This window comes from Bos mutus, chromosome 19, assembly GCF_027580195.1.
Source record: "Bos mutus isolate GX-2022 chromosome 19, NWIPB_WYAK_1.1, whole genome shotgun sequence".
Classification (NCBI taxonomy): Eukaryota; Metazoa; Chordata; class Mammalia; order Artiodactyla; family Bovidae; genus Bos; species Bos mutus.
Genome location: NC_091635.1, coordinates 30,005,232 through 30,033,210, shown reverse-complemented (window position 1 = coordinate 30,033,210; position 27,979 = coordinate 30,005,232). Strand labels below are relative to the sequence as shown.

At 50.1% G+C, this 27,979-nt stretch overlaps 2 protein-coding genes across 2 annotated transcripts; both read left to right on the top strand.

The window, feature by feature from the left end:
- Positions 1–85: 85 nt before the first annotated feature.
- Positions 86–10,407, top strand: DUSP3 (dual specificity phosphatase 3). Its single transcript, XM_070389891.1, has 3 exons — positions 86–276; positions 3,440–3,666; positions 9,827–10,407. Exons 1-3 carry the CDS (start codon positions 152–154, stop codon positions 10,030–10,032), a joined length of 558 nt encoding a protein of 185 aa, XP_070245992.1. The 5' UTR covers positions 86–151; the 3' UTR covers positions 10,033–10,407.
- Positions 10,408–13,670: 3,263 nt separating this feature from the next.
- Positions 13,671–27,754, top strand: SOST (sclerostin). Its single transcript, XM_005907664.2, has 3 exons — positions 13,671–13,824; positions 22,073–23,136; positions 25,764–27,754. The coding sequence occupies exons 2-3, from the start codon at positions 22,920–22,922 to the stop codon at positions 26,183–26,185; spliced, it is 639 nt and encodes a 212-aa protein (XP_005907726.2). The 5' UTR covers positions 13,671–13,824; positions 22,073–22,919; the 3' UTR covers positions 26,186–27,754.
- The last annotated feature ends 225 nt before the right edge of the window (positions 27,755–27,979 follow it).

Genomic DNA, 27,979 nt, shown 5'->3' with positions numbered 1-27,979 from the left:
TGGGCGCCCGCGCTTCGCCGCTTCCCGCGCCTTGCGGGCCCGCCTCCAGGGCGGGACGGGGCGGGTCCCGGCTCCGGAGCCCCCGCCCAGCTGACCCGGCCGCTCTCCCCTCGCTCGCGGCTGCCCGGGCGTGCAGGGCCCTGCCGCCGCCATGTCGGGCCCGTTCGAGCTCTCCGTGCAGGATCTCAACGACCTGCTCTCGGATGGCAGCGGCTGCTACAGCCTCCCGAGCCAGCCCTGCAACGAGGTCACCCCCAGGATCTACGTGGGCAACGCGTGAGTCGCCTCTCCCGGGCCCCGAGACGCCCCTCCGACCCCTCCCCGGGGCGCCCCGCCCACCCGAGGGCTGGGGTGGGGGCGTCGGCGGGAGCGGGTGGGGGGAGCCGGGGCGGGGTCGCTCCTCCGGAAGCCGGGGCCGGGGCTGGGCGGGGGCTGGAGTCACCGCCCACCCTTCGTGCATGGGGCGGAGGGGCTGGACCCCGCCCCGCCCCCGCTCTGTCCTTCCCTTCCCTGGGTGGTGGAGACCCGGGGCCGCTCGGGCAGCCGGTGTCCGGCCCGGGGCCTCCACCCTCTAGGTGCTCGGCCTTGGGCGGTGTCGGGGCGACCAGGTTCACTTAACAGGTGGCCCTCTGTCGCCCGACCGGTCTCCGGCCCGCGCGTCATGTGACAGCTGCCTGGTTCTGCAGTGAGGTCACCGCGGAATGTCTGTCTTCGCTGCCATGGCAACGGGCTGACGTCACAATTCGGGCGTGGAATTTTCCCGGCGAGGCAGGCTTAGATCGGAGAATTGACATTTCCCAAACTTGGGGGTTCAGAGATCTGGGGACAGGTTTCCTCGCTCCTCCCCCTACCTTCCACTTAGGGTTTGATTTATCTAGAATTCTAGAACGACCCAATGATAAACCCCCTGAGGACCTGGGCCATCACTTAGCAAAGGCTGCCGACCTTTTCGCCACCAGGAAATGCATTTATTATTTAACACTTAGGAGTTCTTACCAAATCGATTTTCTCATTTTCTCATAGTCAAACTACTAGTAAGAATTTCTCAGTAGCAGGAGAGAACTAGTGATAGCCATTCTGAGAGGTGTTGAAATCTCAGCCAAAAGTAAAAACTAGATTCCCATGCCTGTGTAGCCTCCGGAGGGCACAGGAGGTTGGGTTGGATTTTCATGAGACCCTGAGGCCCTAACCTCCGTGGGCCCAGAGACCGCAAGTCTAACCCGGTTTTCTCCTTTTTCACAGGAATAAATGGTGGCCCAGAGCAGGTGAGGGCTTGTGAGGTTAGGGTCAATATCTTGTTCATGTCTGTATCCCAGGTCTTGGACTAGGACCTGATGCTTACTTTGCCAAGGACTGCTGCAAAAATGGGGGTCATCACAGCACTAGGGGGTCTAGAAGTCAGGTCCCAGCTTCATGGGGGCCAACCTCGTCCATCTATCACTCATTCACCATATGGAGCATCACTGGTGTCAGGCACTGAACAAAGGTCATTCACAGTGTGTGTGTTAATTGCTCAGTCGTGTCCGACTCAGTGCACCTATGGACTGCAGCCCGCCAGCCTCCTCTGTCTGTGTCATTTCACAGGTGAGAATGCTGGAGTCGGTAGCCATGCCCTTCCCCAGGGGATCTTCCCAACCCCGGGATCAAACCTGGGTCTCCCTCACTGCAAGCAGATTCTTTACCGTCTGAGCCACCAGACAAGCCATCATTCACAGTAGTGATGGTAAAGTTGTTGAATGTTGACTTAGTATTTGAGAAGGAAGGTGAATGGCAGTGACTCTTCAAAGTTAGTTATTTTAGATCCTTTTTAATGAGCAACTTTACAGTTGTGTGCAGTGTCCTGATAGCTAACGAAGGGTACCAGAGTCTCATCCAGAGTCCTCAGTAATTGCCGAGTTCTGAGAACAAACCCCTTTCCATCCACCCAGGCAGCAAGGGGCCTTGGCACTCTTGGAAACCCTGCTGTCTTGGGCAGTTTGGCTCAGTCAGCTGTCACTACTTCCAAGGTGGAAACCAAAGATGTGAACATCTGGTGGTAGTCAAGGGTGGCACGTGCCAATGGCCACTGTAGAAAACACGTCCCTTGCCTTTAAGCAAATCTGACCTTGACACAGACAGGGGCATGGGGAGTGCTCCACAGGGAAGATTGACTTGAGTACCTATTTCTCCCCTACCCCTTGCAGTCAGAAGTGCTTTAACAAAATCAGGGCCCCTGATCAGGGCTCACAGGGCAGAGTGAAACCTGGAGGAGCCCCGTTTTCTGCCTCGTGAGATTTGTGGTTGATGTGGGCATGAGAAGCAGAGTGAGGGGGAAGATAGAGCAGGCCTTGTGTCGGGAGAAAAGAGGCCTCCTCCCAGCCCTGCCATGCAGCAGCCCTTGAGAGCATATGCATGTCCTTCGTCTGTCCTGTCGGGCCAGAGTTGAAGCTCTGTCCTTCCTTCCTCCCAGGGCTGATGTGACAGGCAAACAAGATCACGCAGGAGAAGGCCTTGTGTAAAGTGTAAACTGCTATTTGAATTGGGACGTTGTTGTGAGATGAAATAAAGCAGCCCTTTGACTATTCAGATCGAATGTTTTGTAACCTCTACTGGCTCCCCAAGTGCTTACTCACCCAGGATAGCTTCAGAGACGTGGCTAGTGGACTATGGCAGGAAGGATCCCTCTAGAGGATGGAAGGGGGCTGCTGCACTCTATAATCCAAGGAAGAAGGCTGCTGGGCTGTGCTGATTTCATTCTTCACTGATTCACCACATACTCCTTCAGTACCTACTGTGTGTGCCAGGTACTAGAGCACATGCAGGGCATACGGACATGAAGCAGACATGGTTCCTCCATCAAGGAGCTCATAGCCTGGACATCTAAACAAATAAGCACAATCAAGCATTAGGATAGTGGCCCTGATCACGGTGTCAGGCTCTGTCTATAGAACAGCTCATTTAACACTAACAACAGCCCCAGGAGTAGATACTGTTATCATCCTCATTTTACAGATAGGGAAACTGAGGCATGGAAAGGTTAAGTGACTTGTTCAAGCTTAGTAAGTGACAGGGCTGTCTGGAGTCTGGCTCCATTTTTAGCTTCTTGGTGATATCACCACCCACAGGATCGAGAGCACGATGCTGGATGAAGGGGAGATCAGGAAATGCTGCCAAGGGAGGTGAGATATGAGAGGGTGCACCTTTATGAAGAAGGTGGAGAAGGACATTCCAGGTAGCGGGAATAGTGTGGGCATGAAAGCACCCAGGCTATTTGCGGCAGGTAGTTGGAGCTGGCTGGAGTGAGGGCAGAGGGTCATAAGCTGAGGCTGGAGAAGCCAGCAGGGGCCAGAGCACGGAAGGTTCCTTTCTGAGCCAAGAGGCTTAGGGTCTTCTCCATCTTCCTCCCCTGAGGGCTGCCAGGTAGTCAGTTGATCCTCCCCTGCTGCTGTTTCCTGTCCAGGTCTGTCGCTCAAGACATCCCCAAGCTGCAGAAGCTGGGCATCACCCATGTCCTGAATGCGGCTGAGGGCAGGTCCTTCATGCACGTCAACACCAATGCCAACTTCTACAAGGACTCCGGGATCACCTACCTGGGCATCAAGGCCAATGACACACAGGAGTTCAACCTCAGCGCCTACTTTGAAAAGGCGGCAGACTTCATCGACCAGGCTCTGGCTCAGAAGAACGGTAAGGGACCTGCCACCCAGGAAACGGTGGGAGGCAGCTTTTTTTAAAATCAATTTTTATTGGAGTAGAGTTGCTTTACTGGGAGGCAGGTTGAACTTGATTTTTTTAGAAAACAAGCACATGACAGGCCTTTTCTTGGAAAACCTGATGTTTTCTGGCTCTTGTGTGAAAGGCTGAGAGCTTTGGGTCTCTCTCTGCTCACCTGGCTGCCTGTTAAGTGACCACACGTGACACAAGGCCTCGGCACCCTTGTGTTTGCATTGACTTTGGCTGAGGGTTGATTGCCAGCCCTGCTCCCCTATTCAGATAGCTGCAATAGTGAAAATTTATTATTTTCTGTGATAAGAAATCCCGAGGTGACCAGCTCCAGGGCTGGTTGATGCAGTAGCTCTCTGGTGGCTTCAGGACTCTTCTGCCACCCTCAGTGTTGGGGACTCCCCTGATGGTCCGAAGACGCCTGTGGTAGATCTGGTTACCACCTCCCAACAGGATAAAGTGCAGTGATGGATGAGGCCACCATCTCTTCCTCATGTTTCTCTCTGTTCTTCTTCTTTTTTTTAAAAATATTTACTACCTTATTTGTCTTCGCCGGGTCATAGTTGCAGCATGTAGGATCTTCAGTCTTCTATGTGGGGTCTTTAGTTGCAACATGTGGGATCTTGTTCCCTGACCAGGGATGGAACCTGAACCCTGTGCTTTGGGAGCACAGAGTCCTAGCCACTGGGCCACCAGGGATGCCCCTTCTCTTTTCTTAAGAACCAATAAAACAGCCCATAGAAACCACCCAGTGGAGTCCCCCTCACCTCACTGGTGAGAGCTGGGTCACATGCATTACCTGGCTAGGGGAGGGGGGCAGCCCCGATTGGCTTAGGCTGGGAGTCAGGAAACTTTGGCCCAGTTTTTAAATGCTTCCTGCAGGTCCAAAATATAAGGCAGGACCGAAGCAGAACTGCTGGAATGCTGGCTGTCAGGTGAGGCATGCCAGAGAGAAATCCTAGAAGGCCAGAGGGCAGACAGCAGCTGAGCAGGCTGGGCCGCTTGCCCTTTCTGCTTTTAGCTTGATTCTGTCAGCAACTGCCTTTACCTTCCTGCCGCTTCCTCCAGCCCCTTTCTTCTTCCTCACCCAAACCTGGCGAGGGGGAGCGACTCCCACTGAGGCATGATCAGCCCTGTCCCCCTGATTCTAGCCTGTCTCTGCTGCCCTGATGCTGCTTGTCCCAGCAGCCTCCCCACAGCAATGATTTCCAGCGGACAATTTACTAGCCGCTGGTTATCACACAGTTGGGGCCCAGGAGGGAGGTTTGATTGCCTGGGATATCTGCAGTCTTTATCATCAGGCCCTCTGTGGTCCTCCCCAGCCTCGTACACATCACATGCCTCCTCTCCAGCTATACTGAGCTCCGCTGTAGACAAGAATGAGGGACCCAGTGAAGGGGATGGATTTTGCTCTTCCTGTATATCCATTGGTCATTCATTCAGGGAACTTAGAGCTCCCTGACAGTTTCCTCTTTCCATGCAACTGGGTGACCTCCTGCCTTAGCCCATGTGGGTTGGGTCATTTGTCTGGAGGGATCTCTCTGCATCTTCCTGACCCATCCTCTGGCAGACCCTGCCTCATGCTTGAGCCCTAGACGTAGTGTCCATTCATCCATGAAGCCTGCCCGCGGTCTGAATCCACTGTGTCCATTGCCTGTCTCCCTAGCACCTGACATAGATTGGGCATGTAGCAGGTACACTGGAATACTGAACCAGTGACAGGAAAAAATTCCATGGGTTCTAATGCCCAGTGGAAATACTTATAGGATTGATTGGTCAAGTGAGCCAACAGAAATACACTGGCCTCCAACACTGTGCAGGGCTCAAGGGAGCTGGGGGCCCATCACTTTGGGGTGGGGGAATTGGCCAGGGACCCTCAGAGAAGGAAGCAGTCATTTCCAGCTGGGAAGATCAAGGGAGACTTCCTGGAGGAGGTAGTGTATGGGCGAGGCCTGTAAGGATGGACTTTGACCTCTCCCCTTGCTTATTGGCTCTATGAGTTCTGTGCATGCTGAGTATGTTCCAGGTTCTAGATAATGAGGCAGCTGCTCTGCAGAGGGTCCCATTGCCAGGATGGGAACAGGGAAAGCCCTACTCTGAATACTTTGGGTCCATTGGCCAGAGAGTGACTGGGCAGGGAAGTGGAGAACTCCCCACTTCTACCCTGAGAGCATTGGGAAAAATAAGGTTATGTTTTGGGGCTAGGGTCATGGGAATAGAACAGACTGTTTGACTCTGGGTCAGCAAGTTTCCTTCACAGTAATGCCCATGCAGAGGTGTTGGTGGGGAATCATTCACTCAGCTGATCAGCAAATATTTATTGAACACTTAATGTATGCTGGGAATTGTAGGGTATCCAGAATCAATACCCTATAGTCCTTGCCCTTAAGGAACTCACACTCTGGCAGAGGAGGGTTGGTCTGTGTGTGACCAACAGAAACACAGAGCTGGACTGCTACAGAAGAGGATGCACCACGTGCCAGCAGAAGACTCGTAGTGTTGGCTTATATTTATTTATTGAATGTTCATGTCTGCCAGGTGCTAGTCTGAGGCTTTTATATATCTCTTCCCTGAATCTTCAGCCATCTTGGGCCATGGGTATTATTAGCTCAGATGAGGAAAGTGAGGCACAGTATTCTTAGGTGGGTCATAGGGTGATAACCAGGGTATTGGTCCAGGTTCTCCAGGAAAACAGAACCAATAAAATACACATATATTATTTATTTTAGGGGATTGGCTCATGTGATCATGGGGCTGGCAAATCTGAAATCTGTCGGGCAGACTGGAAACTGAGGCAGGGCTTTGCAGACAGAATTCTTTCTTCTCCAGGAAACCTCAGTTTTTTGCTCTTAAGATCTTTAGCCGATTGGATGAGGTCCACCCACCTTATCAAGGGTGATCTCTTTTACTTAAAGTCAACTGATGGGAGGTGTTCATTACATCTACAAAATCTCTTGTAGACTAGTGTTTGACCAAGCAATTGGGTGTCATAGACAAGCCAAGTTGACACATTTAACCATCACAACCAGCAAGTTAAAATTTAAACCCAGATTCCCATGACTTCAAGGATTGGGATTCTCCATCCTTATGCTGACAAAGGAAATAGTTGAGCTGGGGTCTTAAGGATGAATAGGAGTTTGCCAGGTTGAGGAGGGAGAGGGTGTTCCAGGTAGGAGGAACAGTATGAGTGAAGGCACAGAGGTGAGAAATAGCCTGGGAAGGTGTCGGGGCCGCGGGCGGTTAGCCTGGTAAGTAACGCTTTGGTGGTAGCCTACCCAACTAATGGTGACAGGTCCCATTTATATTGGAAAAAGATCCCTCCAGCTGTTGTGTAGGTTGGTGGAGGGTGAGGGTGGAGGGAAAGCTCAGTTTGGAGGTGAAGGGGCAGAGGTGAGAGATGATGAAGACCTGAACTGAGCACTCTGTGTGAGGAGAGAGTAGGGATAAGAGAAGCCAAGGCTTCTTGCTCAAGAGGCCTTCCCACTTTAATAAAAGATTGGGGGAACCTTGTTGATGATGCTCTGGCCTCTCCTGACCATCCCTTCCTTCCTTCATCCAATGCTGGGGATACAACAGGGAGCAAAACAGACAGGCATCCCTGCCCTCGAGGAGCTTACATTTGGGGGAAGATGACAGTAGACATAAGTGAAAAAGATGTGTGGCCCCCAGGAAATGGGGATGACTAAAGCAGGGAGCAAGGGGATAACGGGGTATAGAGAGTGGGACTGTGGCTCTTTAGAAGGTGGGCAGGAAAGACCTTCCTAGGACACTGGAGCAAATACCTGTGAAAAGAGGTGTTGCAGGCAGGCTCCAGTCCGTGGGGTCACAAAGAGTCAGACAGGCCTGAGCAACTAATACTCTCACTTTTCGCAGGCCAAGGGGCTGGCTGGCTGGACTGCAGGGAGAAGGGGAACGAGGAGATGATGTCAAAGTCAGGGGGAGGGGGCAGATCTAGTAATTTCCCTGGTGGCTCATACCGTAAAGAAGCTGTCTGCAGTGTACATTGGGTCTCCTACATTTGATCCCTGGTTCAGGAAGATCCCCTGGAGGAGGGCATGGCAACTCACTCTACTATTCTTGCCTGGGGAATTCCATGGACAGAGGAGCCTGGCAGGCTGCAGTCCTTGGGGTCGCAAAGAGTGGAACACAGCTGAACAACACGTGCATACATTGTTTGATTCTCTGTGTTTGTGTTTGACATTCATGGTCCTTTTATTTTGAAATGGTTTTGTTGAGGCATTAATTGACGTTCCCTAAACTACACAGAGTTTGGTAAGTTTTGACATATGTATACATCTGTGAAGCCATAACTACACCCAAGATGGTGAGTTTATCCATCACCCCACGGATTTCCTTCACCTCCCTTTGTGACCTCTCCCTTCCACTCCTCTCTGTCCTCCACTCCCAAGTAACCACTGATCTGCTTTCTATCACTAGACATTAGTGTACATTTTGTAGAGTTTCGTGTAAATGGAGTTGCACAGTATGTATGCTTTTTCGGTCTGGCCTCTTTCACTCAGCATAATTCTTTTGTTTCTTCCATCCTGTTGCACGTGGCAGGAATGCCTTTGTAATGCTGAGTAGTGTTCTGTTGGATGGACGTCCCATAGTTTGTTTATCCATTTACCTGTTGATGGACATTTGGGTGGTTTTCATATTTTGCTTTTGCTTGAAATAGAAAATTCATGTAGGTTAGTACCAGATCGCAGTGTGTAGATCAATGCACTGCACACCACCCATGTTTTGTTGTTCGGTTGCTAAGTTGTGTCTGACCCTTTGCGACCCCATGGACAGCATGCCAAACTTCCCTGTCCTTCACTATCAGCCCCCAGATCAAGAAACTAAACCTGACCAGCACCCCAGAAGCCCCACATGTTCCTCCCAGTGTCTCATCTCCCACCTCCACACCACTATCCAAACTTCTAAACGCATAGCTCAGTTTTGCTGGCCTTTTTTTTTTTTTCAGTTTTGTCTTGGCCACACCTCGCACCATATGTGATCTAGTCCCCTAACCAGGGATTGAACCTGTGCCCCCTGTAGTAGAAGCCCTGTGTCCTAACCATTGGACCACCAGTAAATTCCCCTGACACTTCTACTCTGTGGGATCGTACACATCCTGTTTGTGTGTTTCATCCAGTTTGTATCTGGGAAGTTGTAGACTGTTCAGACTTAGTATTTATCTACTCTTCTGTTGACCAGCCTTTGGGAGTTTCCAGTTTGGGGCTGTTGTGACTAGTGCTGCCTATGATGTCCTGGTGGGATTCTTTTAGCAGACATGTGTATGCAGTCCTATCTGGTGTGGGTCTGGGATGGAATTGCCAGGCCCTGGGGGATGCACATGGTCAGCTTGAGTAGATCCCACCACATGGTTTCCTGAAGCCATGATCCCCTCCCCAAACATGGTAGCTCAGCTGGTAAAGAATCCACCTGCAATGCAGGAGACCCTGGTTCAATTCCTGGGTCGAGAAGATCTGTTGGAGAAGGGATAGACTACCCACTGCAATATTCTTGGGCTGGTACATCCCCTCCCCTAACCACAGTAGCTCAGCTGGTAAAGAATCCACCTGCAATGCAGGAGACCCTGGTTCAATTCCTGGGTCGAGAAGATCTGTTGGAGAAGGGATAGGCTGCAGTATTCTTGGTCCTCCTTGGTGGCTCAGCTGGTAAAGAATCTGCCTGCAATGTGGGAGACCTGGGTTCGATCCCTGGGTTGGGAAGATCCCCTGGAGAAGGGAATGGCTACCCACTCCAGTATTCTGGCCTGGAGAATTCCGTGAACTGAATAGTCCATGGGGTCACAAAGAGTTGGACATGACTGAGCAACTGTCACTCTTTTTCACTTGCCCCAGCCACAGATCAAAGTCCTAGCAAAGCGTCAGATATGACTGAGCAACTATGACTTTTCTTTTTCACTTGCCCCAGCCACAGATCAAAGTCCTATCTATGCTCCCCATCCCTGACAGTGCTTTGTGTGTTTTATATTTATCTTTGCCATCTTAGCCATTCTGGTGGGCCCAGGATGGCCTGGCAGTGTAAGTTGCATGTGCATGTCCTGGGAAGAGTTTTGACTGGAGTTGAGGCGTGGCGGGCCAGCCCCAGCTCATCACGTCCCCGTCTCTCACAGGCCGAGTGCTGGTCCACTGCCGTGAGGGTTACAGCCGCTCCCCGACCCTCGTCATCGCGTACCTCATGATGCGTCAGAAAATGGATGTCAAGTCCGCCCTGAGCATCGTCAGGCAGAACCGTGAGATCGGCCCCAACGACGGTTTCCTGGCCCAGCTCTGCCAGCTCAATGACAGACTCGTCAAGGAGGGAAAATTGAAACTCTAGGGCGCCCCCACTGCCTCTTCTCTAGAGGTCAGACGGGGGTGGGGGTCCCTGGTTGTGATGTCACAGGCTGCCATGTTTAGGAAACACAGTGTACCCTGCTCCCAGCATCACCAGGCACTTGCCCACACGTCTGTCCCAGCACGGCCCTGGGCCGCTTTTACCCTGGGGAGCATATAAAGAAGTTTGCTGAGGAGGGCGTCCTGCTCCCTGGCGTGTCCTGCACCTGCAGTTTATGACGCCCTCACCCTGAGGTGGGGGCCCAGAGGGGGAAGGCCTGTGACAGGTGTGCTTCTCCTGGACGACCCAGGGCAAGAGGTCTGTGTAAGTGCAAGGCCTGAGATGCTCACGGGGGCCCTCCTGACCTCCCCCGCCCCCTATTCCGAGCCCCCACCCCTGAGCCCTTTCCTGAATGGGGCTCTGTAAAGGAACTATGCAAATGTGGGCCCCTCTCCCCCCACTGTGTCTGTCTCCCCTGAATCCTCACAGCCGTCCACGCCCTGCTCACAGAGACACGTCATGAGGTCTGAAGCTGGCTGGGGTCAGTTATCCGTGGGTGGAAATGCTCATCAAGTAACTGCATTTGACGATTTCCTTAGGATTAACGATACTGAAACAAAGAGGCCCTTGTGTGGGCAGACACATCCCCCTTCTTGAAGGACTCTCCTAGATCAATAGTTTGAAAAATGTGACTCCTTAGAAGGCTTGAGTTCAGAATCCGCCTTTTAGGGATACTCGGCTCTCAGTCCCTTGGTCCGTTAGAAGAGTAGTTCCTTAGGCAGGGTTTTATTTTTCTTTTTTAGAAAACAGGGTGTTGAAGTCCAGCCTATTTAAAAACCCCACCATTTGGAGAATTACAAGGGTTTTGTCCTGAATTATAGTGTTGGCGGGCCCAAGCCACTCGTGCTCACTGCTTTTTGTCTCAGTTGCTATTCCAAGAACAGGAGGAGGAAATTGGCCAATTATAGCACGTGTGCCGCGTGTGCGTGAGAGAGCAACATAGCCAGTGGCTGGACAAACGGGGGGTTGAACGGCCCAGGCTCACACCCTGCCCACTCACAGGTAGTTCTTACAGCTCTCTGCTGCCAGAAAAGGTTCTGGAGCCTTGGGAGCAAAAATGATTCAGCCAGGCAGAAAGGAAACATGACGGAAGGTTCAAATGGCGCCTTTATTGATGGTAGAGCAAAGAAACAAAAAGAAACAGCCTTTGCAAGGACTTTTTAGGATGATGTTGGAAGCCATGAACACTCACACTCACACGTGTGTACACATTTGTCAGAATAGAGGAGTTTTGTTTTGAACACAGTCTTGTTAGCACTCGGCATAATTGTCATCAGGGCAAGCAACGCAGTGCCGTCGTCTTCAGGTTCCCTAATGGCAGAGAGGTGGTCCTCAGCTCTGCCCCCTGGCACTTAGCACATAGATGTTTGATAAAAGTTTGTGGAATTAAACTTTTTTTTTTTCTTTTCTTGAGCACCAAATATATGCAAGGCATTGTTCTGGTGGGTCTATCAAGCTCCCAGAAGCCTGACTTGGTGGTAGGATCCCTTGCAAGGATTTGCAAAGGAGTCTTACCTGAAATGAAATATCAGGGACTTTTGTTGAATATTTAAAATTCAGTTTTAAGTTTCAATTCAGGCAGTGGTTCTGACCATGTGGAGGTGGGAAATGTGCCTTTTCGAGAATTGACCAGAAGCTTCCAGCTAGGTGGAGGAGAGGCAGGTATGCCTTGGGGCTTAACACCCAGGGTAATGATCTCTATCTTGACAGAAGCAGCACCGCCCAGCCTGGATGTCCCCTTTGCTCTGTGACCGTAGCAGCCCTGAACAGACTAGAATCTGTCTTTTTCAGATACCAGGCTGCCCCCATAGACCCACCCAAGTGAAACGGCCTTTTCCCCCACTGTGTCCCTCACAGAGGCCAGATAACTCTTCCACTTCATCTAACTTGATCCTCACAATAACCTTATTAACTTGGTGTTGGGCTCATTCATGTATTGGTACCTTTAAGAAAAGGAACTGGGGTTCAGAGTGATTAGGGGTGGGGTGCTCAGGGCTTCCCAGCTCAAAGGCAGAGCTGAGGTGAAACTTCAGGTTGACTGCTCTCTGAAGCTGAATTCTTCCTCTCCTACTACACTCCTCCTCAAGAAATGAGCCCTCGGGAAGGTCTCAGTGCTCTGTGCATGCTGTTGACCCAGCTCCTGTGCACGAGGCCAATTAGCTTTGTAGCCAGAGGACAACAGGTCAAGCCATAGTGCCGGGGGAGGGGAGGGGGGCCTGCTACAGGAAAAATTAGAAGTGTGGGTCCCCAGTTTGGGTTAGGATGTGTGGCTCTTCTCGGAAACACATAGCATCCCTAAGTCAGAGCTTTCTGCTCCACTTCCGGAAGAGGCTCGAGAGCTGGGGCTGGGGTCCCTCTCGCATGCCCAGGCGGTGGTCCTCACACGAGACAGCCTCAGCTACTTAGGTCTGCTGACAGGACCTCTTGAAAAGCCTCTTTGTGTGGGGACATGTTGGAGAAAAGGCCATGGGGAGAATTACTGCCATCACTTTGGGGCTACTTTTCTGCTAATAACTTGGGATTTCTTCAGTCTTTAGTCCCAGAAACCCTATATTTCCTTCACGAAATGTGGCTCCTACTTTGAGTAAAAACAAAATCAACTTCTGTTGTGTAAGAGCCAACACATGCTCATCTGGACAGCTTCCCCCTCTGCCACCGGAAAGTGATGGAATAGGAACTCAGGGTGCCTCTATCCCCTCCTCTGACCTGGTCTCTTTCTTTGACTGGGAGAGCCCCATCTAGACCAAATGAGAGCACCAAATGGTTTTCTTCTCAGTTCTGAAGCAGTACATCTTCCACTGGCTTGTCTGTTTCCCTGCCACTCCAGGTTAGCTGGAGAGCAGAAATCACCATCTTTCAAGCAAGGGGACTAAACTTGAAGACCTCTAAGGTCCCTTTTGGCTCTGACACCATTGCGTTGTTAGGAGAATCCCCATTGACTTGGACCGCCACCTGGAAATTATAGGGTGTGTAACAATATGATGACCAGCAGGTGGCGCTGTGTTCCACTCATGGTGATGGATGCTTGGGCAAATGTTGGTGCCTTTTGTGTCACAATGTTAAGATGCTAATGTTTTAATCGAAATAAGCACTGATCTTAAAATATGAAGATGTTAGCTTTTCTCGTAGGAAATTTTCTGTCATAAAACCGGCATCAAGAATCACTGAAGAGCTGACAACGATGGTCCTTCCAAGTCAAGATTTTATCCTGATTGGAAAGGGAGGCCATCTCCGGTTGAGAGAATAGATTGGTTGGAAGCTTAACTTACCTGCTGTCAGCTTTTAGGGTAATTTGACTGTGAAAGCATCAATTTTCTGGACAGAAAAGGGAAAGGTATTAAACTGGTTTTAAAAAAAATAAGTTTAATGTCTGTCATATCACAAATTAGTGTTAAAACACTAAAACTGTAACCAAAATAAATGTCTTATATTATGAAGAAATGGTCTTTTTTGTCCTTCTTATCATAGTTGATTTTCTTTTATACTTTCATGCTTAGCTTTTATGTTTGCTTTTTCTAATGATCATCATTTAAAAATTCACCCTCCTGATCTAGTTATAGGTTCTGTGATAATTATATTCATGTAGTAAATATTTATTGAACATCTCTCCAGTACCAGAAAATTCCTGGCTTAGGAATAATCTTTTTATTTAATTTTTTAAAATTCCAGCTTTATGATTGTATAACTGATTGGAATATTCTTGATTGGAATGGCCCACCACTGTCAATGAGGCAGGTAAGATTTATGTTCCTAAGAAAGGGGGGATGGGGTGAGTCTCAGGGTCGCCTCCCATGAAGATGACTGCGTGGCATTTTAGGAGTTGAGTGATCCTGCAAATGGGCAGTCCCTAACCATCCCCTGCCCCTAGATGTTTTATAAGTTCCTCTATTAGCACTAACTCTTTTATAAGAAGCATTGCTTTTTTCCCCCTCTGAATAAAAAACTGAGAGAAAACCGAGTGACTTTCCTCCAGACAGAAAGATCCTGGGCGGAAAAAGAGCCTCCTGGTCTCCAGCTCACCTTCTACAGCAGGAGGCAATTAGACTAGCTCAGTATTATCAAACCTCTTTGGCAACCTAATCTTCATATTTTGATACAAAAGCACTGCTATATAAAATGGGTAATGTTTTTAAAGTGGAACTTAAACATTTTAATTAAAAAGGAAATACTGTATAGGAACAGTAATAAATTCAAACAATGCAAAAAGGTTTAGTAAACCTTACCCCAAACCTTCAATACCTCTCCCTCAGAGGAAGCCAGTTCTAAGTATATCCTTTTAGAAAAGTGACGTGCATGTGTAAGCACACGTTTGGATACGTGTGTGTTTGTTGTTACTGTTTAGTCAACTAAGTTGTGTCTGACTCTTGCAACCCCATAGTCTGTAGCCTGCCAGGCTCTTCTGCCCATGGGATTTCCCAGGCAAGAATACTGGAGTGGGTTGCCATTTCCTTCTCCACGGAATCTTCCCAACCCAGGGATTGAACCCGAGTCTCCTCCATTGGCAGGTGGATTCTTCACCACTAAGTCACCAGGGAAGTACATGTGTGTATGTAGATATCCATAAATGGAAAATGTTCTACACTTTGATTTTTTTTGCTAAACAATATATTGTACCCTCTGTTTCTTATATTCCCATTCATTTTATCAGCTACCTAGCAGCCATTGTGTATGGACAAACTGCGATTTCTGTATACTGTTGTTTTAAAGGTCCAGTCTGCTGTAATGAGCACCAAATATAAAATGAGACTCATGAGTGATAATCACAGTGTTTTATCTGCTTTGTATCCGGTTAATTTCTGTTGTCCATTGGGGTGGAACAGTGTCAGGCACAGCCTGCTACTCAGAACTAAGGAAGGATGTTCTGTGCTCCCTTGTGTAATTTCATGAGTGTGGAAATGTCCAGGCTAACTTTTAAAAAAAGACAGTCTCTGAGCTATGGCTTCCTGAATTGATGATCCCATTTATAAGAGGTCCAAATGCACGAAGACTGCATTTTTTAAGTCTACATCAAAATGAGTTAATTTGCAGGCAATACCATGAGTGGGTCATCTCCAATTCATTCAAAGCAGATGCATACCACACTGTTATAATGTGTGTATTTATTATGTTTTTATTTATTTACTTAGGCTGGCCATGGGGCTTGTGGGATCTTAGTTCCCAAATCGGGGATTGAGCCTGAGCCCTTGGCAGTGAAAGCACCAATTCCTAACCACTGGACCACCAGAGAATTCCCTATTATATTTTTAACTAATTAAAATGTACATGGTTTTTAAGCCGTGAACCATCTCTGTGGAAGCTGGGGTTCTGGGGGATCTAGTTTGAAGGCCCATGAACCAGAGGACTGCATATCGCGCCTGGGGGCCACCCTGAGGAGGAGGAGGAGGGCAGAAAGAAGGGAAGGTGCCGGGAGCCGGCATATTGCATACTGAGTGCATATTGCATATTGAGTGCAGCACTTTCCACAGCATCATCTTTCAGGATCTGGAATAGCTCAACTGGAATTCTATCACTGCCGGGATCCAGCGTGAGGAGCTCCACCCATGACAAAGGTCATGAGGAAGGAGGCTTGGCATACGCAAAGGCGGGATCGAGCCTCGAGTCCCCGTGGAAATTCTCGAGCATTTACACCCAAAACCAGAGTCTGCCTACTTTCTGCTTTGTGCCTTCACCTACACCTCTGACTTTACTGGGGGCTGTCCCCCACTACCTCTCTGAAAAAAGAGTTAGCTTACAGCTCCAGTTAATAATTCCTGGGTGTGACAGTGTTTCAACCTACATTTCCTTTGGAAATCCTCTAGCCTGCCTGAATAGGTTTTCCCGGCCACATGTGATTGTTCAGAGCCTCCCAACTGTGAGAGGCAGGAGATGTTCTAAACTGTCTAAACACAGATTCTTTTGAGTAGTTAAAAGATTGATTAGAAATTGTATTGGTGAAGGGATTTTCACTTGTTGGGCCAATGTTTGCTGCTAAGTTTCCATATCCCTTACCTGCTGTGTCCCTGGCAGTGTATTGATTAATATAATTGGTGTAAGTAGTAGCTTTAATGTTTGTAACCTGGGACCCTTGAGTTAATTCTTTTTCTTGTTATAGCCCACCACACCTTTGCTCTGTAGGAATGCAACTTTATCTAATGCTTTTGGAGGGTGGCTCCTGACCAATCACCTTTAGAGAAAAATAAGTTTTCTGAAGAAAGGGTCTTAAAATGTTAACAGGCCTCCGGGCCAGAAGATGATGCAAATCACCTAAGCTTTTGCATATGATAAGTTTGCAGGAAGAGAGCCTGGCTTGCTGCATGACTCTACCCCTTCCCCCATTATCCTCTATGCATAACTTAAGGTATAAAAACTACTTTGGAAAATAAAGTGCGGGCCTTGTTCACTGAAACTTGGTCTCACCATGTCGTTCTTTCTCTTACCTTCTGGCTGAATTATTCAGCCTCTTTTCTCCACTGAATTTCCTCACTGAGCTATCCTTATTTCAGCCTCTTTTCTCCACTGAATTTCCTCACTGAGCTATCTTTATTCCATTACTCTTTATATCCTTAATTAACGTTTAATTAAGCAGTTGTTTCCTGATCCTCGCGGACGCCGTCCCCGCTTCGAATTCCCTGGATCCACCGGGGCTGGACCCCGGCAGGAAGGAATCGCTTCTGAGGGGATAGACGTTTCTGAACGCAAAGGGTGACAGTCTTCTTTGGTCAACTTTATTAGGCCCCGCTGAACTCTTCTTCAGCTAGGCCTTCCTTGTCTTTTAGACTTTTACGGTCATCTCTGTATTATTTCATTTTAGCAAGAATCCTGCCAACTCAGTTTAGCCTGAATTCCCCATCCTCCATATCTGGTCACCTTCAATACCTGATCAGGTGTCTCACCCCCCAGCATCCCCAGGTGATGTCTGACCACCCCGGCCTGCCTTCAGCAAGAATCTCATTAGGTTCCTTTCGCCAGAATCCTCCCTCACCCCCGATGTGTCCTCTTGGTAATTTTCCATTCACTGACCCCCCTACCCTGCTGTTTGGCTATAAATTCCCACTTTCCTTGTTATATTCAGAGTTGAGTCCAATCTGTCTTCCCCACTACCCAACTCCATTGCAGTGGTCCCTATACCTATTATGATGGTCCCCCGCTCCGTCTTTACCTTTCTTTCTTTTGTTTGGCTGCGCTGGGTCTTCATTGCTGCGCATGGTCTTTCTCTAGTTGCAGCGAGTGGGAGCTACTCTGTAGTTGCAGTGTGCGGGTTTCTCATTGCAGTGGCTTCTCTTGTGTACGGGCTCTAGGCACACAGGCTTCAGTAGCTGTGGCACATGGGTTCAGTAGTTGTGGCACACGGGCTTAATTCCATGGGATTTTCCCAGACCAAGGATTGGACTGAGTCCCCTGCACTGGCACTCAGATTCTTAACCTCTGGACCATTAGGGAAGTCCCTTATTTATCATTTGAAACAAGGATTTACAGAGAAGGGCCTTCCTGCAGGCAAAGGGTGGCAGTTAGGTTCTGGGATGACTCAGGGCCCCACCTTAAACAGCCTGGTCTGCTAGGCAGAAGGAAGTGGAGGTTTAGTCGTGTTGGGGCTGGGGAGCCACTGGCCTGTTCTAAGCAGGAGGGTGAATAACCAGGCTCTTTAGTGCCATCCCTCAGGAGCTGCTGAACCAAGTAGATTTCCACCTGTCCTGAGACCCTGCCCTCTGCAGAGAATGATTTCTCAACTGTGAATAAAGACAGGGTGATTTGGACTTCCCTCAGGGCAGACACTGTCTATAAACAGAGATTGCCCTCCAAATCCAGATCCTCCATTTTTACCACTGATCTGTGGCAGCAAATCTGTTTAAAAATGCAGCCAAGAGACTTCTCAATGTCTAAGACTCCACGCTCCCAATGCAGCAGGCCCAGGTTTGATCCCTGGTCGAGGAACTAGATCCCACATGCCGCAACTTAGAGTTTGAGTGCCGCAATTAAAGAGCCCACGACCAGGAACAGAGATCAAAGGTCCCACGTGCCACAACTAAGACCCAGATCAACCAAATATATCAAAATAAATATTTTTTAAAAGACTAGAGAAACACAGATAAGGAAAAAAGATTTTTAAAAATATAAATAAAAACGCAGTCACTAGGAGTCCTCAGTTTCCATGAATTAGAGACAGGGGGCTTGGGAACCAAGTAGAGACTGAAACTACTGTGTTTGCCAACACTTTCGGATTAAGCATTCTACAAGCCTGAGGAGTCAGAGGAGCATAACTTACTTTCCAAATGTGGCCTGTCCTGCAAAGTCTGGTCCAAATGCCACATCTTCCCAGATCCACCCCAGCAAGAAGAGGTTGTTCTTTTCTCTAAAGGTCCCAAACACTTTTTCCTTTTAAAAGAATGTATCTGGCCCTTTCCTTAGTGTCACCAATCACTTTCTACTTGGTATTGGGGTTATGTGGATGAAGAATTTATTCCTTCCCTGATACTGGAGCTCCTGGGTGGGGAGTATGTATCAGTTCATTGTGCCTGAGGTCTTGCTTCATTAAATGTTTGACAAGTGAACTTAAGAATAGGCAGCTTGATAGAAACAAAAACCACTAAATCATCATGTAGAAAAACAGCCTTGCTAGAAATTCAACTACTAATAATTGAATTTAAATTATTAAATTCAATTTAAGGGACTTCCCTGATGGTCTGATGGTTAAGACTCTGCCCTTCCACTGAAGGGGCACAGGTTCAATCCCTGGAGGGGGAACTAAGATCCCACATGCTGCGTGATGTGGCCAAATAAATAAATTCAATTAAAAAAAATTTAACAGCCCACACTCAGGGTTGGCAGCCTTGTGGAAAAACATGCTGTTATGTATTGAATTGTTGATTGACTATGAATCCAAAATTCATATGTTGAATCCAAAGACCTCAGAATGTGACCTTATTTGGAAGTAGGGTTGTTGCAGATATAATTAGTTGAGATGAGGTCATCAGGGTGGGTGATAATCCAACATGACTGATGCCCTTGTAAAAAGGGGGAATTAAGACATACGCACACACACGGGGAGAATAGCATGTGAAGATGAAGACAGAGATTGGGGCAAAGCTTCTGCAAAACCAAGAAATGTCGAAGACTGCCAATGAGGGGGTAGGCACAGAACAGACTCTTCTTTGAAGCCCTTGGAAGGAACCAACCTTGCTAATGCTTTGATCTCAGACTTTGGCCTCCAGAAACTATGAGACAATAAATTTCTGTTGTTTAAGCCACTCAGTCTCTGGTAATTTGTTTCAGCAGCGCTAGCAAACTAGACACATGCCCATTTGTATGTCACTATAGTGTTCTTGCCTGGAGAATCCCAGGGATGGGGAAGCCTGGTGGGCTGCCGTCTATGGGGTCGCACAGAGTCGGACACGACTGAAGTGACTTAGCATAGCATAGCATTGAGACTGGGGACTGTTTACTCTCTCAGACCCAGCATTCACTTCAGAAATAACCCTACAGGTAAAAAAATACTTGATGGAATCAGTCAGTTCAGTTGCTCAGTCATGTCTGACTCTGCAACCCCATGGACTACAGCACACCAGGCTTCCCTGTCCATCACTGACTCCCAGAGCTTGCTCAAACTCATGTCCATCAAATCAGTGATGCCATCCAACCATCTTATCCTCTGTTGTCCCCTTCTCCTCCTGCCTTCAGTCTTTCCCAGCATCAGGGTCTTTTCCAGTGAGTCAGTTCTTCTCATTAGGTGTCCAAAGTATTGGAGTTTCAGCATCAGCATCAGTCCTTCCAATGAATATTCAGGACTGATTTCCTTTAGGATGGACTACTCAGCAATAAAGAGGACCAGATTGTTGATACATGCAACAGCTCAGATGAATCTCCAGGGAATGAGGCTCAGTGAAAAAATCCAGTCCTAAAAGGTTACATCCTGACTGATTCTATTTATATACCTGAAATGACAAAATTGTAGAAATGGGGAATAGATTCGTGGTGCCATAGGGTTAGAAGTGAAGGAGAAGGGCATGATTATAAAAGAGCAATGAGAGGCATCTTTGCAGTCAGAGTTGTTCTTTGTCTTGACCATGATGGTTGTTACTTGAACCAATACATGATAAAGTTGCATAGAACTAACACACACACACACACACACATACAAGTAAAACTGGGGAAATCTGAATAAGACTGGTAAACTGTATCAATGTCAGTATCCTGGCTTTTGCAAGATGTTATCATCAAGAGAAAATGGGCAGAGGGAACAGGAAATTTTCTCTATATTCTTACAAGTGCATGTGAATTTACCATGACTCCAAAATAAAAAGTTTAACTCAAAAAATGACTTTGTCCAAGGGTGTTATAGCATCCCTGCTGAGGATAGAGGAACATCAGAAATAACCTAAATTACCAATGACAGAAGTCAGCTAAAACCCTGAGGGTTTAACTCTGGGGAGTACTGTCTAGCTCTGAATGATGACAGGTCTGTGGACTGAATAAATATAAAACTGAATCAGTGTTCAGTGAAAAAGCAGATGGCATCACAGCAGGTTCTCGCTGAGCCATTCTGTGAAAAGCATGGCTGTACCTTGGCAGAGAGTAATTCAAAAGAATGGAGCTAATTTACAGGTTCAAGTCCACTGGATCCTTCTTCTCTTCCTTCTCCTTTTCTCTCCCTCTCACTCTCTCTAAAACATTACTTCTGTTTCAAATGATGAAATCCTGAGCCTAGCCATTCTCTGATCGCTGGCTCCTCCTTCCGTCTCCAGCAGATGGCAGAAGTGTTACAAGGATGGTCCCCTCGGTCTCCATTTCCTAGGAATGAGCTTCAGATCCCAACAGCAGGTGGGGCTCCAGCATCAAGTCCCTCCAGTTCAAGGAATCCAGACATCAGAACTGCCCTCTCAGAACTCCAGAGCAAGAAGTCTGGCCACAATAGGGTTAACGGTCCACATTCCAGAGTCAGGGAAAAGGAGGCTGGAAGGTCACAGACAAGGGGAGAGGGTTCGGAGGGCCCCCTTCTCACAACACGGCCAGCTCTGTTGGGAGAGATAGATCACCCGCAACAATGGCCACAGCTGTTTTCGTCTGCCCTGAAGGAAACTGACTTAGGAAGCAGGTATCAGAGGGGGCCCTTCCTGCAGGGGCTTCTGTCTGGCTTGTAAAACTGTCAGAGCAGCTGCATTTATGTGTCGAGTGATGGACGATGGAAAGGAGGGACAGACGGCCGCAGATGGACAGTGACTTACAAGTCGAGGCAGGTGGCAGAGGCTCTGCAGGTGGGGTGTGCTGATTCATTGCCCAGTGAAAATACCAAATACCACAGTCCACTTCCCAGCCTCCTTCGAAGCCTGGAGCGAGTGTGCCTCCTCAAACAATCCGTCTGCCACGAATGCTTCCGCGGGTGCTCCTTTCTTTTCCTGCACCTCAGGTGTGAATCTTCCTCCCCCTCCCCAGGCCCTCTTTCTTTTCCAGGGTGTGTGTGTGCGCTCAGTCGCTCAGTCATGTCCAACTCTTTGCAACCTTATGGACTGTAGCCTGCCAGGCTCCTCTGTCCATGGGACTCTCCAGGCAAGAATACTGGAGTGGGTTGCCATACCTTCTTCCAGGGGATCTTCCCAACCCAGGGATCGAACCCAGGTCTCCAGCATTGCAGGCAGATTCTTTATTGTCTGAGCCACCAGGGGAGACCAAGAATACTGAAATGGGTTGCCATACCTTCCTCCAAGGGATCTTCCCAACCCAGGGATCAAACCCAGGTCTCCCACATTGCGGGCAGATTCTTTATTATCTGAGCCACCAGGGAAAGGTAGCAATTCCTTCTGAGTTCTCTGTGGCTAGCTGGACTTGACACTGCTTCACCGAATGCATCCATCCCATGCTCTGCACCAATAAGGTTTTCCACACAGGACTCAAAGCTGGTTTTGAAAAATGTAATGGTCTGGGAAACAAGAAAAAAAATGTCAGCACTAAAAATGCTGGCTTCCACTTTTGCTAAGAAAAGGGATTTTGTGCTCTCCGCTTCTACCCACAGCCTGGCCCGGGAAATAACTGCCTTTGGCACATCAGCCTGCCAAGAAGTGCCTGTCACCAAGCACAAGATCCCCAAGGAGCCTGAGCCGAGGTTTCCTCCTTGTCTCCATCACCAGAGCCTGTTGACCTCTCACCCTGGCCTGGAAACCAGAATCCCTGCCCCCTCGGAAGTAGAAGCCCCTGCTGTGACCCTCCAGATTTCCCTCTTGCCTTCCAGAGGGATGACAAGAGGGGCCTTCTTGGTCAGGATAATTGATGCTGAGCCATATGTAGACCAATGAGAGTTCTTAAAAAGCTGCCTTCTGCCTCTGCCTGGGTCCGTGGGGGCCAAATAGACACTGCTAGGGGCTATTTCATTTTGGCGGGGTGACAAATGAACTTGGCCTGAGAGATGGGATCAGCAGGGCTAAGACCTGCAGAGGACTCAGAGCTGTAGTTTGCTTCGTTAAGCTAGTGCCGAGTTTGTTTTGAGAAAGCCCAAGGGGCCCAGGGAGGTAGAGATGAGGAGCTGGAGCTCATTTTGATATCCGAAAACTGCAGCCGCCTGCATGTGGGAGGCGCTGAAAGCAGGCTTGCCTCACACGCCCCCCTCACCGCTGGTCACCTGGGAGCACCAGCAGCAATTTGGGAGATTTCTGAGCTCAAGGAGGAGTCTTTGGGGAGGGCTTGCCTGGAGCACACCCCGTTCCCTCCTCCTGGGCTGAGGGAAGCATGGGACCAGCCCTGCCCCAGCCTGTCCTCATTGGCTGGCATGAGGCAGAGGGGGCTTTAAAAAGGCAAACGTGTCCAGGCTGGGGACCGGAGCCTGTGCTACTAGGAAGGCCGAGTGCCCTCCTCCAGCTGGCACTATGCAGCTCTCTCTTGCCCTGTGTCTCATCTGCCTGCTGGTGCATGCAGCCTTCCGCGTGGTGGAGGGCCAGGGGTGGCAGGCCTTCAAGAATGATGCCACAGAAATCATCCCTGAGCTGGGCGAGTACCCCGAGCCTCTGCCAGAGCTGAACAACAAGACCATGAACCGCGCGGAGAACGGAGGGAGACCTCCCCACCACCCCTTTGAGACCAAAGGTATGTGACGCAGGAGAGTATTTTTAGCATAAGGGTCCTGGGAAGGTTCTCTTTGGGACTGTTACCAGCACCAGTGGACGGACAACTTTGCCAGGAGGCCAGGGAAAGATGGCATGTCAGCTGTATCCTTGGAACTCAAGTGCGAGGGCGTGGGGCTGACAGGGTCCTGGGAGTGAAAGCCCAGAGCAGGAAGGAGGCCGCGGTGGTGAGTGCAGCACTGGGACAGGCTCAGGGGCTCAGAAAGGAGATTTCAAAGAATCCCCTCCTGCGAAGAGAGGAGTAGGGTCCAACTGCTGACACCACTGGGGAGGGGATAAGGCAATGGAGCTTCGTGTCTGTGAGCACCCGCTAGATGCAGACTCTACATGGACTATGCCCGGAGCGTACCCCGGGGAACTCCCAAGGTCCTCCTCCCAAGGAGGCTTCAGAGATGAAGTGGCTTGTTAAGCCAGCTGAGATTTGAAGCCAGTTTGATCCAATTACAAGACAGCCCTGGCAGGGGACTGCGTGGGGGATGTCAGAGGCCAAAAGTCACAGCACATCCTGGCAAAGCAGTGAGAAAGGGACGCCAGAGAGGCACCCCTTCAGCCCTACCACCCATGATCTACCCCTTGAAGGAATGGGCGATGCAGCTACCTGGGTGGGGGCCCTGGAGGGGAAGCAGCATCCTTGAGGCCGGGCGTGGACACAGGTGGCACGCTCTGTCCTGAGTCCCCACCCTAGACCCAGCCTTGCCTCCTTCCTGGGAGGGAGCCTGACCCTAGTGGAAGGCCAGAGATCCCACCTGGGTCCCTTGCTGGGTCTGCACAGAGAAGCCTGCAGGGCAGCGTGTGCAGCTGGCTCTGCAGCTGGCAGGAATGGCTGGGGGCGGGGGCCGGAATGGTGCTTCAGAGGAAGGCCCTCTGGCCACAGTCCAGGTGGGAGAGGAGTCCATGGCCCGGCCCTGGGATCCCATCCTTCCCCACCTCCCAACCAGCCGGGAATGGGGGCTCTGCAGAGGGTATCCCAGAGGAGCCATGCCTCTCCCCTGCTCCTGCCCAGGGAAGATCAAGGAAACTCAAGAGATGGGCTTTAAGGAACCTAAGATGTCCACCTCTCTGGGTTCCCATGAAAGCCACAGGCGCAGAGGAAGCCACGTGCTCCAGAGTCACCCTGTGCAGAGGAAGCACCTGACCTAGGGGTACTATTCTGGGAAAGCCCCAAGCCTCCCTCCCTGGGCAAACAGGCCGCCCCCACACACCACCCCTGCGGGCCTAGGAGCAGGGGCAAGGGTGCCAAAGCAGACCAGAAACCAAAAGGCCAGCCAGGGGAGGAAGGCAACCCCACATCCCCCGCTGCCGCGCTTGTTCTCCAAGGTAGGGGCGTGGGGGGCTGGCCTTCTCTGTCTCCTCTCTGGTTTTGGTCATAGGACTATTTTTCATCCCTTTGTGTCACACTGAAACTGTCCCTATGAGACCCTTGGAGATGGACAGGTGCTCACATGAGGACCAGCTGTTTAAAAAAGCTCCTACCAGTCTAAGTCCATAGTAGGAGACATGATCAAGGTGTCTTCAGGCATCAAGGCAGACCTTAGAGCCCAGTCTTCCCCCACCCAGGGAGCAGGTCTATGCCGCTACTGGGTGTCCACAGAACAGCACAGAAGAAGAGATGTGCCCAGCGCAGTGCCTGGTACACACCAGGTACTTAATAAATGTTTGTGGCAACTGAAGCTTTAGGTTTTCAGTCAGATCTCAGCCCCCTGACAGGGAAGAAACAGTAGTAAAAGTAGTAAAAGGCAGCCCTTTGGCCCCCCTCACCCCTCTGCCCAACATCCCACGGTGCCCAGGCACACAACTTCCACTTTGCGAGAGCCTGGAGGTGCAGGGGCCTCAGAGGCGCAGTCAGGAGACCAGCTCTGCCTTTCCGGAAAGAGCTTTTCCTTCTCTGGGCCTCAGTGATAATGAGGGGGTTGGAGGTGCTGCCATCGGCTCCTTTCAAGTCTAAGGGCTTCAGTCTCCTCTCCACCTTTCCTTCCATCCCTCTCCTCCTCAGTAGCTGCTCTGATTTATTACCATCAATTAACCCCTACTCCTTTCTCCATCCCCTCTGCACCCTGTCACCCCTCCCAACCTGCTAGAAAAGGAATTTGGGAGAAGTCAGAGCCATTCAGAAGGTGTGGCTAATAACTACCCTGCTGAGGCCAGGGGCCCTGTGGGACAGATGTGACTTAAGTCTGGTGAAGAGGGCCTCCTTGGACAGGAATAATAACTGTAATAGCACCAACACTTCCAGCTCTTACTATGTTCCAGGCAGCGTCCCCTGAATTATATATGTAAAGGATTGGCTCACTGAATCTTCAAGACAACCCATTTTACAGATAGGAAGCACACAGAGGTTAAGCAACTTGTCCAAGGTCACACAGTCATGGAACTGATATTCGAACTGAAGCAGTCACTTGGCTCCAAAGTTTTAGGGCGAGAGGGTGGACCAGTGATTTTTCCACCAGCTCCAGAATATCTGGGCCCTTCCCATAATAGACCTCCAGGGGCAAAAGCGTCTGGGGAGAGGCAGGTTTGGAAATGGCGGGCAGGGGTGGTTTGGGGGGAGCCGGGCCGGGTGGCCGCCCTCACGCGCGCTTCTCTCCGCAGACGCCTCCGAGTACAGCTGCCGGGAGCTGCACTTCACCCGCTACGTGACCGATGGGCCGTGCCGCAGCGCCAAGCCGGTCACCGAACTGGTGTGCTCGGGCCAGTGCGGCCCGGCGCGCCTGCTGCCCAACGCCATCGGCCGCGGCAAGTGGTGGCGCCCAAGCGGGCCCGACTTCCGCTGCATCCCCGACCGCTACCGCGCGCAGCGGGTGCAGCTGTTGTGTCCTGGCGGCGCGGCGCCGCGCGCGCGCAAGGTGCGCCTGGTGGCCTCGTGCAAGTGCAAGCGCCTCACTCGCTTCCACAACCAGTCCGAGCTCAAGGACTTCGGGCCCGAGGCCGCGCGGCCGCAAACGGGCCGGAAGCTGCGGCCCCGCGCCCGGGGCACCAAAGCCAGCCGGGCCGAGCTGGAGAACGCCTATTAGAGCTGGCCCGCCGCCTCGCAGGCGGCCCCCAACCCAGGCGCCCCAGGTTTCCGCCCCCTGCACGCGGTTTGATCGGTTGGGTTTCATTTTTAATAACTGCAACCCGGGGCCGGGGCGGGGTGCTGAGACCTTCCTGGCTGCAGGCCTTGTGGATCCCGGGGTCAGCAACCATCCCACCTCCTGCCTGCGCCGAGGGGGTCCCGGGGGCAGGGGAGGGCGCTGAGAGTCACAGACACTGAGCCACGCAGCCCCGCCCCGCCGGGGCCGCCTACTTTTGATGGTCCCACTTGAGAGGAGGCAGAAAAGGAAGCATTTCATTGCCCTGGAGTTTTAAGGGAGCAGTGGAGGGAAGCCCAGGAACTGCTTAAGAGAGTTCGATAGGATTCCCCCTCCCCCACCTCTCTGCCAGGCAAAAAAGCCTTGGTGCCTTGTTGTGCCCAGAACACAAGACTGGGTCCCTAGATGGGGTTTCTAGTCCTGCCCCTGCCCCCAGGGTGCCAGGTGATCTCGGATATTACGCTCTTGTCTTCCTGGACTTCGAATTCCTCTTTGTAAAATGGAAGTGGGGGTGGGATAAGCATCTGGAGCGATCTGCTGTCACATGATTCCATGGACTCGGGTGCCCTTTGAATGGGCAGAGGAGAGAGAGTTTGGATTGAATCATTGATGGGGTCGCTTCCAGAATTCGGAGTTGTAATCCTCTGATCTGACAGCCAAAGATGAAAAAAGGAAAAGAGTCTATTTATGGCTGACAGACTCGTGGGAGAAGCTGTGGTGTGTCCCAGCCTGGGATCCCAGATGTTTCGCTACCTCCACTTTCCATCAAAAAAGGACACAGAAACAGCACCATCCTTTGCAATAGAGAGGAAGGTCCCAAGGGTGGCAGGAGGCACAGAGATTACTCTCTGTACTCAAAGAGCACCACGCACCCCCGCCCCCAACCCGCACCCATCATGGCCAAATTTTAAGGTCACCTTCTGTAGAGAAGCCCAAGGTCACAGCACACTGGGCTTGTGGGCCCAAGGGAGCAGCCACCACCGGTTCAAAGACCAGAGGGTCCCTTTCAAGACCCTCGTCCTGCCTACCACTCAAGGACACATTTCTGTTTGGAAAAGAGCTTCTTACTGCTGTTACGTGTGATGGCATAGCTTACATTAAAATAATATTATTGGGGAAAAACTTACAAGTGCTGTATATATGCTGAGAAACCGCAAAGCTTAATAGCTGCCATCCAAAAATCTTTTGGAAAATCATTTCCAGGCGCCACTTACTTTCTATGCAGTTTTTAATTGCTTAAAAAATTTTTTTTTTTTTAAACGGAAGCACATGCCATGTGAAAGCCTGCCCAGCTGGTTGTTTTTGCAATCTTTTCAAGTGGAATTTGTCCACAAGAATGAAAGTAGCAGTTTTTGTTTTTTTTCTAAAGAGTTAAGTTACATATTTATTTTCTCACTTAAGTTATTTATGCAAAAATTTTTCTTGTAGAGAATGACAACGTTAATATTGCTTTATGAAATACCAGTCTGTTCTTTCAGAATCCAGAAGCATTGTTAATAAAGACAACCAATTGTTGCGGAGAGGATGTGGTCTTGTTTTGTCAACCACATGTGGTCATTTCTGTCAACGTTAACATTCTTCTCTTGGTCACTAGAGCTCAAACCTGGGAGGCACCTTTGACAGTGTTATGGTGGCCCTTGTGGCAATTACATCCTTCCTTTGAAAGGTCATGTTCATCCCTTCCTTTCCAAACCTAGACTTCATCTCTTCACCTCGACCATTGTATTAACCTCAGCC

Excerpts from the sequence above, each read along its gene's own strand:
- DUSP3 (XM_070389891.1), top strand. The coding sequence starts at position 152 with ATGTCGGGCCCGTTCGAGCTCTCCGTGCAGGATCTCAACGACCTGCTC. Across the intron at positions 277-3,439 it reads AGGATCTACGTGGGCAACGC|GTCTGTCGCTCAAGACATCC; the intron begins GTGAGTCGCCTC and ends TTTCCTGTCCAG. Across the intron at positions 3,667-9,826 it reads GGCTCTGGCTCAGAAGAACG|GCCGAGTGCTGGTCCACTGC; the intron begins GTAAGGGACCTG and ends CGTCTCTCACAG.
- SOST (XM_005907664.2), top strand. The coding sequence starts at position 22,920 with ATGCAGCTCTCTCTTGCCCTGTGTCTCATCTGCCTGCTGGTGCATGCA. Across the intron at positions 23,137-25,763 it reads CCACCCCTTTGAGACCAAAG|ACGCCTCCGAGTACAGCTGC; the intron begins GTATGTGACGCA and ends TTCTCTCCGCAG.